Genomic DNA, 15,994 nt, shown 5'->3' on the forward strand with positions numbered 1-15,994 from the left:
CAACATTGAAAACCTCCAACAACTCTGCATTGTATACAAAGCAATAGTATGAGCACCAGACTCTACCCCCCAGTAAATGGGCGGGTCTCTGGATTGATCCGTGGTACTACAGGAACGAACATTAGCAGGTAAGAACCAATTTTCCTTTCCCTGTACCTACCCGGATCAGTCCAGACTGCTGGGATGTACCTAAACTCCCCTTAACTCAGGTGGGACCTGGAGAGTTCCGCTCGTAGAACACTCTCACTAAAGCACATGGAAGCCAGAGCACTTATCCAAGCGATAATGACTAGCAAAAGTGTGCAACAGCTTCTCAGTGGCTGTCAAGCATATTTGTGACTCAGTGCAGGAAGTCACCTGAGAATGTGTCAAGTGCATCCCTAACCCCCCCCCCCCCCCCCAGGCATCAGATGCTCTTTAGAAATGTAAGTCAACTTGATTGCTTCCTTCAGCTACCGCACAATTGTAGTCTTAGATGATTTATTTCCTTTCTTTGGACCACTCCATAGAACAAAGAGGAGATACAATCTACAAAGAGGTGATGCAATCTATGGAATTCATAAGTGACCTTTAGATACCTCAATAATGCATGCCTCCAATCTAAGAGCCTAAGCTTCCCCGCGTGAGGTATAGAGGAATCCAAACCCACAAAAACTGGAAGCTCCAATGTCTAACTAAGATGGAACACCGAGACTACCTCAGGCAGAAAAGAAGGCACCATGCATAAAGATACCCCTGCATCCGACATCTGTAGGAAGGGATCTCGACACGACAGCTCCTGGAGTTCTGAAATTCTCCTGGTTGAACAAATAGCTACCAAGAAAACCACTTTAAGAGTCAAGTCCTTAACCGTAGCTTTCTTTAGTGGTTCAAACAGAGCCTCACACAATCCTCTAAGGACTAGATTCAGATTCCAAGATGGACAAATGTTCCGCACCTGAGGATACAAGTTCTTAGCTCCCTGAAGGAACCGTAAAACATCCGGACGTGCAAAGGATACCCTTGCACCTTACCCTGGAGACAACCCAATGTCGCTACCTGGACTCAGAGTTAAAGGCCAGTCCTTTGACCAGAATCTTTCTGTAGAAAAGCCAAAAAATGCAACACCATAGCCTGAACAGACTGAGGCTGCACTCCATCAACAGTAGACCAGGACTCAAAGATCCTCCAATTTTGCTCATATGTCAAGGATGTAGAAGTTCACCTAGCCTGCAATAAGGTGGGAATAACCACTTCAGAATATCCCCTCCATCTCAGTCGTCTCCTCTCAGAAGAGAAGCCGTGAGACAGAAGTGAACTGCCTGACCCATAATATTGAGCTCTGGTGGAAAGCAGTCGATCGATGTCCAAACCTCAGGAGCTTGGCTATGGCCATGTTGATCAGATCTGAGAAGCACGGTCGATGTGGCCACTCTGAAGTATCCTAACAGTGCTGTCTGTGTATCCTATGACTTTACACCTCCTGTGACCCTACAGAGCTATGTATCATTACTTTATTCTACGTGTCAGTACAGTGCTGTGTACACTGGTGCTTTATCATCGCTGACTGTACAGGGCTGTGTGCAATGGCTCTGATGACCAAGAACTGCATTTTCACTCACTGTGTAGAAAGAAACACTGACTCTATCTGGAAGTTTTATTTAAAATTGGAGTTTTTCAGGAGAATACATCCATAGAAGTCGAGAGTGCAAAATAATAATGTAATAGCATAGGCCCATGACTTTGAGCTCTCATAGCCACTCGCACTCCTCGGCTTCTCCTGCTTCATTGCATATGTCAAACAGTAGCTAAGAACAGAAGGCAGGTAGCATTCCCCATCTGAGCAGCGAGGCTGCAGGTGGAGAGGTAGAAACAGGCAACGCTTGAGAGTGGCTTGTGTGTGTGTGTGCACTGGACTGGAGCCTTGCAAGGGGTAGTGGTTCTGTCTCATCCCCAGTGCACGCAGCACGAGCATCAGAGAATTCATCAGCGACAGCTTCCTACGGTGTCAGTACTTGCTAATGTCTAAGTGTGAGGGAGGCAGGCTCAGCATGCATCAGGAAAGGGTTCGGCGAGGAGGGAGTGAGAGCGGCAGGCACAGATGGCTCTCCTATACCTCAGAACGGGCACCTGCAGGTCTTCTGTAAGGCTGACCGGGTAAAGGAGCAGGTTGCAGGCACTGGAAGTTCAGTACACCCCCCATTATCCTACCCCAGGCACGTGAGGAGCCTCCTCCCACGCTGCCAGCCTGTGCATGACACGTTAAGCTTTACAAAGCAGGTGGTTCAGAGCTGGAAGAGATTCTGCTTAATCTGGGAGAGAGGAGGGCCCGGGTGCAGTGCTGTGGTCTGGCTTTGGCTGTAGGGTAAGTCCATGTAACGTAGACGAGACATGGCGAAGGGAAGGCACAGGGTCTGGGAATGGAGACAATTAATATTTACTGGCTGCCTCCATTACTACTTGGCAAATATACTATATATATATATATATCTATTGCATGACAAGCCCCCTGTGTAGCGGATACAAAGCTACAAGGGGTGTGACCTTCAGAGTGACCTCTGCTCTCTGCCCTTTAGAGCCAGGCAGAGGGACAGGAATGCTAATCTGTTGTCAGTATCCGGCCGTAACAGAGCTGAGAGCGTCACTTCAGTCTGAATAGGTTTAAGGCAGTCCCGCCACCGCTGTAAACAGATGTCAGTGGTTGCTGGTGTTCCCACACTGCCACGCTCCCTATTAGGGCACCGAGGGCAGATACATGGATTAAACAGGAGCGAGCGTCCCAACGTCTCTCGCCTCGTGGCAGCACCGAGGTCAGCAGCCTTGTCCTCTGCCCCACATCCCTCCACTCACCCCTGGAGCCTAGGGGTGAGGGAGAGAGGTAGTGCAGGCTCTGGGAGCCCAGGCGGGATGTGCACGTCAGTCAGGGTTAGTGAGGGAGGAGGAGGAGGTTACTTTCACTGGGAGGAAGGAGGCACTTGCAGCATGACAGAACAGACCCCAGCGGGATTCTCTCATTAACCACACATGGTCAGCGTCAGCCACTGGAAAGACAAAAAGCAAGAGAATGCTAAATTATTGCTCTGTGCAAGGAAAAAAAAACCAAAAACAGTCCTTGCTTTCACAGCTATTAAAGACCCACAGTTCCGCCATGTGGACAACCAAGGACACTATACAAACACAGCCAGGTAACCTTTATCCACACACAGTCCTCCTATGTGCACAGCAAGGGGCACGATACACAGTTCTCCTACGTGCACCGCCAGGGAACATTTTGTACACGCACAGTCCTCCCACGTGCACAGCCAGGGAACGTTTTGTACACACACAGTTCTCCCACGTGCACAGCCAGGGAACATTTTGTACACACACAGTCCTCCCATGTGCACAGCCAGGGAACGTTTTGTACACACACAGTTCTCCTACATGCACAGCCAGGGAACATTTTGTACACACACAGTCCTCCCATGTGCACAGCCAGGGAACGTTTTGTACACACACAGTCCTCCTATGTGCACAGGCAGGGAACCTTTATACACACACACAACAGACTTTTCTTGAGTCAATGTCTCCAAATGTGTTGTTTTGTGCACACTATGACAGAAATAAACCTCAGTCCTAAGCCCCAGGGTACGTTGAGCCTGATCTCAGTCTCTCATATTCACTGCTAATGCCCTTCTTAATGCTTGCATCGTGCCAGAGAGCTTCCTTCTGGAGTTCATAGGGTGTAATATGCACAGGTAACATTTTTAAAAAAATGAACTTGCTAGGCAGACTGGATGGACCATTTTGATCTTTATCTGCCACCATTCACTATGAGGGCTATATTCAAACGTATTTAGTCAGCTAACTCAGAAATTAGTCAGCTAAATTAATATCTGGGCACACAGCTAGCTAACCCCCTCATTTATCAAAATGCGTTATGGGCTTATTGCATGCGAAAAGTCCCGTTAATGCATGTGAAAGCACCATATCGTATAGTACATTGCAAATCCGAAAGAGGAGGAGTTAGTTTATCATTTTGCGAAGCCCTATCGCACGGCTTTAACGCCCATTTTAGCGTTAAGCCTTTCCGATGTGTTTCATGGATGCTGGTTGAAGCTCCCAGAGCATCCACCTAGCTATCAGAGACCTTGGGGGGGGGGGGGGGGGGGGGGGAGAGAGAGAGCGCCTTTGCCCTCACTATGTCACAGGGGCCATCCATTGCTCCTACCATGTGACAGGAGCTGACCAATGGCACTGGGACGGCATAGAGTCCAACAGGATAAACATCCTGCATGAGACTAAATGCACAATCGAATCTTTATGGGTAGAAATCCCTTGTGTGTCGGGAAAGAGTATAGTAATAGGAGTATACTACCGTCCACCTGGTCAAGATGGTGAGACGGACAGTGAAATGCTAAGAGAAATTAGGGAAGCTAACCAAAATTGGTAGTGCAGTAATAATGGGAGACTTCAATTATCCCAATATAGACTGGGTAAATGTATCATCGGGTCACGCTAGAGAGATAAAGTTCCTGGATGGAATAAATGACAGTTTTATGGAGCAAGTGGTTCAGGAATCGATGAGAGAGGGAGCAATTTTACATCTAATTGTTTGTAAAGTGCATGATTTAGTGAAAGAGGTCATGGTGGTGGAACCGCTTAGCAATAGTGGTAATAACATGATCAAATTTGAATTTTTGTATATTCACTATTAATCTGGTAGTGTTCTGCAATGGGATAATTAAACTCTCGATAAGGCCATGACAATCCTAGATTTTAGATAAAACACTGATTAATTTTTAATGTGAAAGTGTCTCCTGCCTATAAATCAAAGGATGAGCTAGAGGTAGGTGGGAGAGGCGTGGGAACTAAAGACAAAACACACAAACTCTAAGCCTTTACCTACCTTTTCACAACAAGTGCACAAACTCTAAGCCTTTATAGGCCTCTATCATATCCTCCTTTGGCCGTTTCTTCTCGAAGCAGAACAGCCCTAATCTTTATAGCCTTTCCAAATAGGGGAGCTGTTCCATTCCCCTTATCATTTTGGTAGCCCTTCTCTGTACCTTCATTGCAACTATATGCAATTTTAGATGCAATTTTAATGCAATTTTAATGCAATTTTCCCCTTGTTCACACCCTCATTTATTCATTTGTTAACTTGTTTTATTTGTTCAATGTAAAGTGCCATGCTTGGCGTTTGTTTGTGTTACACTGTAAACCGATGTGATATCCTGGATGAATGTCGGTATATAAACATTTTAAATAAATAAATAAATATATATATATTTTTGAGATGCGGTGACCAGAACTGTACACAGTATTCAAGGTGCGGTCTCACCATGGGGCGATATAGAGGCATTATGACATTTTCTGTTTTATTAACCATTCCCTTCCTAATAATTCCCAACATTCTGTTTGCTTTTTTGACTGCCGCAGCACACTGAGCCGACGATTTCAATGTGTTATCCACTATGATGCCTAGATCTTTTTCCTGGGTGGTAGCTCCTAATATGGAACCTAACATCGTGTAATTATAGCATGGGTTATTTTTCCCTATATGCATCACCTTGCACTTATCCACATTAAATTTCATCTGCCATTCTGCTGTCTTTGGAGAAATATATAATCACTCACACATACAGTATATAGAAGAACACAGACTGTATGGCCTTGCCCATTGCTTGTGCATGCAGTTAAGCAGGGTCTCCTATGTACAGAGCAAACAGTGACGTGATGCATTACTGATAACTCACCTGGCTAACATCCATCTCAGCTGTTCCACTGCCCTCACTGTCCATGGCGTAGAAGAACCCTGCAAGAACACGGATAAAAGCACGGGTAAGGGGCTGGGAGCAGAATATGTCAGGTTTGATCATCTGAAATGGCTTTGGAACAAAATAAGGTCCATATTCAACGTCACTTAGCTGGAGAAGTTTGGACTTATCTGGCTAAGTGGGGCAGTTTGAACAGTAGCTGGATATTCAGCTTTATCTGGCTAAGTCAGACCTCCTTTTGAGTAGGTCTAGTTATCCGCATAAACCTCTCTGGCTAGCTGACAGGGAGCTGGGTATACACGGAGGCACAGCTGCGCCGCGGAATATCCCGGCGAGGTTTATCTGGCCAGAGAGCAGCTGAATAGGGAGCTCAGTGTCGCACGTTCTTCTGTGTTTTGTTAAGTTCTAGCTGCACCGGATCTAGGCTGCTGTACGGATTTAATGGGTTTCTGAGCAGCGTGGAGGAGTGGCCTGGTGCTTAGAGCCAGCAGGCAGGGCCTCTCTGTGACCCCCCTTCATTGCCTCAGGTGCACCTATCTCAGGTTATCTGTCGCAGGATGAGCCCCACCCCACTAAAATACTGATACCTCTGTGAGAAAAACTACCACGGGGAAAGGAGCAGAAAACCATGCAAGGCCGGCCCATTTTACTCAGGAAACACTCCTCCCATCCACGTGTCAAATCCCCCCCCCCCCCCCACCCAGGGAGCCAGGTAGACTGCCCCTCCCCCGTCTATAAAGGCAGCCCAACAGGGGAAAACGTTTTTAAAAAGATCCAACAGTCAGATGGCAACGCCCCGCCCCCTCCCCCCAATTTAAACATACTCCGCAGTTCTTGGCCCCCACCTTGCCTCGAAAAGTTACCCTGATGGTCCTGTGGGGTCCAGAGTTGCCCCTAAGCTCCTGGTCCGGGCGGCAGCCGTTTCTGAAAGTGGCTGCACCTGGCCTTTTGCCCCACATGGCTGCCTGGGTGCCAGTCTGGCCCCCCCACCAAACCACCAGGGTAACGTTTAAGGTAAGTGGGAGTCTGGGGAAGGGGGAGGGGTCGACTTTTGAGCAAAGCGAGAGGTGTGGGAGGGAGGCGGGGGGCATCGCAACCCAACTATTGCATCTTTCCCCCCCTGCTGGTGGTGGGGGAGGCTGCAGGTGGTATGGCCCTTTAAGAAGCAGGTCAGAGGCATAGGGATAACTTGGGGAAATAATGCGGCTGCGACTGGTGCAGGATTACCTGTAGAGAAGCCCGTCTGCATGCTTTTGAAAATGTTATGCATGCAAATGCCTACAGAGCAGCTCAGCTAAATAGGGGGAGGGGGTAGGACAAATATCAGGGTGTAGTCACAGGATAAACACTGTTTTTGCACATTAAGCCCTTATCACAGCTCGGTAAATGAGCCCCTTAGTTTGTAAGCCCACTGGGACGGTGACAGAGCTCTGGTACCTGAATGGAAGCCTCCTAAATATAAAGAAATAGAAATGATTCAATGTAACTCGCTTTCAGTTCTTTTTGCTGGAAAAAATGTCATAAATGATGATGATGATGATGAATGATGATGATGATGATGATGATGAGGAGAGGAGGAGGGAGGAGGAGGAGGAGGAGGGAGGAGGAGGAGGGGAGTAAGGCAGAAGAGAAAAGCAAAGGGGAACAGGTGGAGGGGGGCGCCCCCGGCCCCTGGTTGGCCCTGACTGTGGAGCTGCGGGTGATGGAGGAGGAAGAGAGGCGAGGGCGCTTCCCTTGGGAGCCACTTACTGAACATCGCCTCCAGCTTCACCATGCAGCAGACAAAGTTATCAAAGTCCACTCCCATGTCTGTGTCGGCATAGCGCGCCACCAAAACCTGCAGCAGCTTGTTGTTTAACTTGAAGCCTGGAAACATGACAGAGAGAGCGGCGGGGGTTAGTCTCACGCCAGCAGACAACGCATCCCCCTTCTCCAACTATCGACCTCTTCCTCAGGGGCCGATGCAATACGGCGCGCGCCCAGCCAAGCGCGCTCTTAACCGGCAGTCAGACGCGGGTAGAAAAGGCGCGAATCAATCCCCTAATGCAATAAAGGGATTAGCGCATATTCAACGCGCATCCAACGCGGAGTGAGTCTAATAGCGATCACCACGTGCAAATGCGTGCAAATGAGGCTATCAGGCATTCACTCCCAACGCAAAAAAAAAAAAATGTGCGTCTTGGACGCACATTTAACCGTCATCAAAAAAAAACTTCAGAAAAGCAGAAAAAAAAACTGCTTTTCTGTACTGCCTCCTACTTAATATGGTTGTGATGTTAAGTAGGATGAAAAATAAAAGAAACAAAAGTAAAAAAAAAATAAAATTGAGTTTATCGGTGTCGGCATTCTACCGGCGGACAGCCGAGTCACGAAAACAGACACCAATAAACCTGGCCTCAATTTCTGTAACTGCCGTCCGCCGGTAAGGAAAACAGACGCCGACAAACTTAGCGTTGGTTTTCATGACCGGCGTACGGCAGTCACGAAAACTGATTGGGTTCGCGTTAGCAAGGAAGCGCTAGAGTCGCACAAGCCCCTCCTTGCTAACGCTAACCCCTAATTTAAATATTGCATGGCGCCTGCTTTCTACGCGACTTTATTGCATCGGCCCCATAGTAACATAAGAAATGATGACAGAAAAAGGCCCAACTGCTGCATCCAGTCTCCCCAGCAAGCATTTTTTTTAAAGGGTAGTAACTGCCGCTCCGCACAGGTTACCCCCATGTTTCTGTTAAGGGCAGTAACTGCCGCTCCGAGCAGGTTACCCCCATGCCTTCTGTTAAGGGTAGTAACTGCCGCTCCGTGCAGGTCACCCCATGCCTTCTGTTAAGGGTAGTAACTGCTGCTCCGTGCAGGTTACCCCATGCCTTCTGTTAAGGGTAGTAACTGCTGCTCCGTGCAGGTTACCCCATGCCTTCTGTTAAGGGTAGTAACTGCTGCTCCGTGCAGGTTACCCTCATGCCTTCTGTTAAGGGTAGTAACTGCCGCTCCGTGCAGGTTACCCCATGCCTTCTGTTAAGGGTAGTAACTGCTGCTCCGTGCAGGTTACCCCCATGCCTTCTGTTAAGGGTAGTAACTGCCGCTCTGTGCAGGTTTCCCCCATGCCTTCTGTTAGGGTAGTAACTGCCGCTCCGTGCAGGTTACCCCCATGCCTTCTGTAAGGGTAGGTAACTGCCGCTCCGTGCAGGTTACCCCATGCCTTCTGTTAAGGGTAGTAACTGCCGCTCCGTGCAGGTTACCCCCATGCCTTCTGTTAAGGGTAGTAACTGCTGCTCTGTGCAGGTTACCCCCATGCCTTCTGTTAAGGGTAGTAACTGCCGCTACATGCAGGTTACCCCCATGCCTTCTGTTAAGGGTAGTAACTGCCGCTCCGTGCAGGTTACCCCCATGCCTTCTGTTAAGGGCAGTAACTGCCGCTACATGCAGGTTACCCTCATGCCTTCTGTTAAGGGCAGTAACTGCCGCTCCGTGCAGGTTACCCCCATGCCTTCTGTTAAGGGCAGTAACTGCTGCTCCGTGCAGGTTACCCCATGTTTCTGTTAAGGATAGTAACTGCCGCTCCATGCAGGATACCCCCATGCCTTCTGTTAAGGGTAGTAACTGCCGCTCCGTGCAGGTTACCCCATGCCTTCTGTTAAGGGTAGTAACTGCCGCTCCATGCAGGTTACCCCCATGCCTTCTGTTAGGGCAGTAACTGCCGCTCCGTGCAGGTTACCCCCATGCCTTCTGTTAAGGGTAGTAACTGCTGCTCCGTGCAGGTTACCCCCATGCCTTCTGTTAAGGGCAGTAACTGCCGCTCCGTGCAGGTTACCCCCATGCCTTCTGTTAAGGGCAGTAACTGCCGCTCCGTGCAGGTTACCCCCATGCCTTCTGTTAAGGGCAGTAACTGCCGCTCTGTGCAGGTTACCCCCATGCCTTCTGTTAAGGGTAGTAACTGCTGCTCCGTGCAGGTTACCCCATGCCTTCTGTTAAGGACAGTAACTGCTGCTCTGTGCAGGTTACCCCCATATTTCCTGCTCTCTTCTCCCCTCTGTTTTTCTTCTTATGCCTCATTTTAGGCCTCTTTCTCAATCCTGATTCTCTGCTCCCTCTATTACTTTGCCTTCTCTCCCTCCTCTTATTGTGATGTGTGTGCGCATTGCTTCTAACCTGAATTTTAGGTTCCCTCCATTGGATTGTATGGCTGTACATTTGATTTGCCAAACCAAAAGAGAACAAACAGCTTTGTGGCAAATGGTCTCTGTGCCACCTTGGGGAAGTGGTCTCCAGTGTCATGCAGAAGGCACTTCTACAGTTAAAGATCATTTGTCATCCAATACCTTTAACAGTTTTTGCATATTTCAGACCAGTTAACGTCCTTGCATTAGGGATCACTCCCATACTCTCCCCCTGCTCACCTGATGCTTCCAGAGCCAGGCGCAACTCATAGGAACTCATGGTGCCTGACTTATCCAAATCATGCTGTCGGAAGAGGACCTGACAGGCAGAAATGAAATCATCGCTACTACAACTATCCCAGTACAACCATCATGTTCTCATTGTCACCATCAACACCCCCAGCATCCCCACCACTGCTCCCGTGATAATTACCTTTGTGATACCCATCCTACCCATTGTTACTAGCAACAATGTCACCACTCCATCCATCACCACTATCTTGACTCCATGATATCTATCTGTCATCCTATCTACTATCACTACTCCTCCATCCATCACCACAACCAGCACTCCATGATATCCATCACCTGTCATCCTATCTACTATCACTACTCCTCCATCCATCACCACTACCTTGACTCCATGATATCCATCACCTGTCATCCTATCTACTATCACTACTCCTCCATCCATCACCACTACCTTGACTCCATGATATCCATCACCTGTCATCCTATCTACTATCACTACTCCTCCATCCATCACCACAACCAGCACTCCATGATATCCATCACCTGTCATCCTATCTACTATCACTACTCCTCCATCCATCACCACTACCTTGACTCCATGATATCCATCACCTGTCATCCTATCTACTATCACTACTCCTCCATCCATCACCACTACCTTGACTCCATGATATCCATCACCTGTCATCCTATCTACTATCACTACTCCTCCATCCAACACCACAACCAGCACTCCATGATATCCATCACCTGTCATCCTATCTACTATCACTACTCCTCCATCCATCACCACTACCTTGACTCCATGATATCCATCACCTGTCATCCTATCACTACTCCTCCATCCATCCCATCAACCAGCACTCCATGATATCCATCACCTGTCATCCTATCTACTATCACTACTCCTCCATCCATCCCCACAACCAGCACTCCATGATATCCATCACCTGTCATCCTATCTACTATCACTACTCCTCCATCCATCCCCACAACCAGCACTCCATGATATCCATCACCTGTCATCCTATCTACTATCACTACTCCTCCATCCATCACCACAACCAGCACTCCATGATATCCATCACCTGTCATCCTATCTACTATCACTACTCCTCCATCCATCCCCACAACCAGCACTCCATGATATCCATCACCTGTCATCCTATCTACTATCACTACTCTTCCATCCATCACCACAACCAGCACTCCATGATATCCATCACCTGTCATCCTATCTACTATCACTACTCCTCCATCCATCCCCACAACCAGCACTCCATGATATCCATCACCTGTCATCCTATCTACTATCACTACTCCTCCATCCATCACCACAACCAGCACTCCATGATATCCATCACCTGTCATCCTATCTACTATCACTACTCCTCCATCCATCACCACAACCAGCACTCCATGATATCCATCATGTCATCCTATCTAATATCACTACTCTTCCATCCATCACCACTACCTTGACTCCATGATATCCATCACCTGTCATCCTATCTACTATCACTACTCCTCCATCCATCACCACTACCTTGACTCCATGATATCCATCACCTGTCATCCTATCTACTATCACTACTCCTCCATCCATCACCACAACCAGCACTCCATGATTTCCATCACCTGTCATCCTATCTACTATCACTGCTCCTCCATCCATCACCACAACCAGCACTCCATGATATCCATCATGTCATCCTATCTATATCACTACTCCTCCATCCATCACCACAACCAGCACTCCATGATATCCATCACCTGTCATCCTATCTACTATCACTACTCCTCCATCCATCACCACAACCAGCACTCCATGATATCCATCACCTGTCATCCTATCTACTATCACTACTCTTCCATCCATCACCACTACCTTGACTCCATGATATCCATCACCTGTCATCCTATCTACTATCACTACTCCTCCATCCATCCCCACAACCAGCACTCCATGATATCCATCACCTGTCATCCTATCACTACTCCTCCATCCATCCCCACAACCAGCACTCCATGATATCCATCACCTGTCATCCTATCTACTATCACTACTCTTCCATCCATCACCACTACCTTGACTCCATATCCATCACCTGTCATCCTATCTACTATCACTACTCCTCCATCCATCACCACAACCAGCACTCCATGATATCCATCATGTCATCCTATCTATATCACTACTCCTCCATCCATCACCACAACCAGCACTCCATGATATCCATCACCTGTCATCCTATCTACTATCACTACTCCTCCATCCATCACCACTACCTTGACTCCATGATATCCATCACCTGTCATCCTATCTACTATCACTACTCCTCCTCCATCCATCCCCACAACCAGCACTCCATGATATCCATCACCTGTCATCCTATCTACTATCACTACTCTTCCATCCATCACCACTACCTTGACTCCATATCCATCACCTGTCATCCTATCTACTATCACTACGCCTCCATCCATCCCCACAACCAGCACTCCATGATATCCATCACCTGTCATCCTATCACTACTCCTCCATCCATCCCCACAACCAGCACTCCATGATATCCATCACCTGTCATCCTATCTACTATCACTACTCCTCCATCCATCCCCACAACCAGCACTCCATGATATCCATCACCTGTCATCCTATCTACTATCACTACTCCTCCATCCATCACCACAACCAGCACTCCATGATATCCATCATGTCATCCTATCTATATCACTACTCCTCCATCCGTCACCACAACCAGCACTCCATGATATCCATCATGTCATCCTATCTATATCACTACTCCTCCATCCATCACCACAACCAGCACTCCATGATATCCATCACCTGTCATCCTATCTACTATCACTACTCCTCCGTCCATCACCACAACCAGCACTCCATGATATCCATCACCTGTCATCCTATCTACTATCACTACTCCTCCATCCATCCCCACAACCAGCACTCCATGATATCCATCACCTGTCATCCTATCTACTATCACTACTCCTCCATCCATCACCACAACCAGCACTCCATGATATCCATCATGTCATCCTATCTATATCACTACTCCTCCATCCATCACCACAACCAGCACTCCATGATATCCATCACCTGTCATCCTATCTACTATCACTACTCCTCCATCCATCACCACTACCTTGACTCCATGATATCCATCACCTGTCATCCTATCTACTATCACTACTCCTCCATCCATCCCCACAACCAGCACTCCATGATATCCATCACCTGTCATCCTATCTACTATCACTACTCTTCCATCCATCACCACTACCTTGACTCCATATCCATCACCTGTCATCCTATCTACTATCACTACGCCTCCATCCATCCCCACAACCAGCACTCCATGATATCCATCACCTGTCATCCTATCACTACTCCTCCATCCATCCCCACAACCAGCACTCCATGATATCCATCACCTGTCATCCTATCTACTATCACTACTCCTCCATCCATCCCCACAACCAGCACTCCATGATATCCATCACCTGTCATCCTATCTACTGTCACTACTCCTCCATCCATCCCCACAACCAGCACTCCATGATATCCATCTCCTGTCATCCTATCTACTATCACTACTCCTCCATCCATCACCACAACCAGCACTCCATGATATCCATCTGTCATCTTATTTAATATCACCAGCAACACTATCACCACTCCTCCATTCATCACCACTATCTTTACTTCATGATAAGCAACATGTCATCCTATCTACTATCACCACTATCTTCACTCCATTATAAGCATCATGTCATCTTATCTACTATCACCAGTCCTCCATTCATCACCACTATCTTCACTTCAGGATAACCATCATGTCATCCTATATACTATCACCACTTTTCTATTCATCACCACTATCTTCACTCCAGGAAAACCATGTCATCCTATCTTCTATCACCCCTCCTCCATTCATCACCATAACCATCACTCCATGATATCCATCATCTGTCATCCTATTTAATATCACCAGCAACACTATCACCACTCCTCCATCCATCACCACAAATCCATTACCATCATATGTTATCCTATCTACTTTCACCACTCCTCCATTCATCACTATTTTCACTCCATTATAAGCATCACGTCATCATATCTACTATCAACACTATCTTCACTCCATTATAATCATGTCATCCTATCTACTATCACCAGTCCTCCATTCATCACCACTATCTTCACTCCATGATAAGCATCGTGTAATCCTATCTACTATCACCAGTCCTCCATTCATCAACACTATCTTCACTCCATGATAAGCATCGTGTAATCCTATCTACTATCACCAGTCCTCCATTCATCACCACTATCTTCACTCCATGATAAGCATCGTGTAATCCTATCTACAATCACCAGTCCTCCATTCATCAACACTATCTTCACTCCATGATAAGCATCGTGTAATCCTATCTACTATCACCAGTCCTCCATTCATCAACACTATCTTCACTCCATGATAAGCATCGTGTAATCATATCTACTATCACCACTCCTCCATTCATCAACACTATCTTCACTCCATGATAAGCATCGTGTAATCCTATCTACTATCACCAGTCCTCCATTCATCAACACTATCTTCACTCCATAAGCATCGTGTAATCCTATCTACTATCACCACTCCTCCATTCATCACCACTATCTTCACTCCATGATAAGCATCGTGTAATCCTATCTACTATCACCACTCCTCCATTCATCAACACTATCTTCACTCCATGATAAGCATCGTGTAATCCTATCTACTATCACCAGTCCTCCATTCATCAACACTATCTTCACTCCATGATAAGCATCGTGTAATCCTATCTACTATCACCACTCCTCCATTCATCACCACTATCTTCACTCCATTATAAGCATCATGTCATCTTATCTATTATCACTACTCAACCATTCATCACCACAACCATCACTCCATGATATCCATCATCTGTCATCCTATTTAATATCACCAGCAACACTATCACCACTCCTCCATCCATCACCACAACCCCATTACCATATGTCATCATATCTACTTTCACCACTCCTCCTTCCATCACCACAATCTTCCCTCCATGATAACCGTAATGTCATCCTATCTACTTTCACCATTCCTCCATCCATCATTACAACAATCTCTCTATGATAACCATCATCTGTCATCCTATTATCACTACTCCATCCATCATCACACCATAATAACCATCATATGTAATCCTATCACCAACACTATCACCACTCCTCCATCCATCACCATTATCATCACTTCATGACAGCTATTATCTGTCATCCTATGTACTATCACCTCTCCTCCATCCACAATCTTCACCTGTCATCCTATCTATCACCACTCCTCCATCCATCACCATCACTCCATAACCATCATCTGTCATCCTATCTACTATCACCACTACTCCATTCATCATCACTACCATCACTCCATTATAACCATTATCTGTCATCCTATCTACTGTCACCCACTCCTCCATCCACCACCACTATCTCTCCATGGTAACCATCATCTGTCATCCTATCTATCACCAGCAACACTATCACCACTCCTCCATCCATCACCTTTACCATCTCTTCATAATAACAATCATCTGTCATCCTATCTACTATCACCACTCTTCCATCCATCACTACAACCATTACTCCATGAATACCATCATCTATCTTCCTATCACCACTCCTCCATCCACCATCACTCCATGATAACCATAATCTGTCATCCTATCTACAGTCACCACTACTAATACGCCATATCCATCATCTGTCATCCTATTTACAGTCACCACTACTAATACTCCATG

General features: G+C 46.9%; 1 protein-coding gene across 1 annotated transcript in view; it reads right to left on the reverse strand.

Annotated features, from left to right (window-relative positions):
- Nucleotides 1–1,622: 1,622 nt before the first annotated feature.
- LOC115081702 (calpain-1 catalytic subunit-like) overlaps nt 1,623–15,994 on the reverse strand; it is a gene marked incomplete at its 5' end in the record, with an annotated part of 99,159 nt that continues 84,787 nt past the window's right edge. The window contains 4 exon segments of the mRNA XM_029586122.1: nt 1,623–3,020; nt 5,718–5,776; nt 7,488–7,604; nt 10,136–10,214. Coding sequence (XP_029441982.1) covers nt 2,994–3,020; nt 5,718–5,776; nt 7,488–7,604; nt 10,136–10,214 — 282 coding nt within the window.

This window comes from Rhinatrema bivittatum, unplaced genomic scaffold (assembly GCF_901001135.1).
Source record: "Rhinatrema bivittatum unplaced genomic scaffold, aRhiBiv1.1, whole genome shotgun sequence".
NCBI lineage: Eukaryota > Metazoa > Chordata > Amphibia > Gymnophiona > Rhinatrematidae > Rhinatrema > Rhinatrema bivittatum.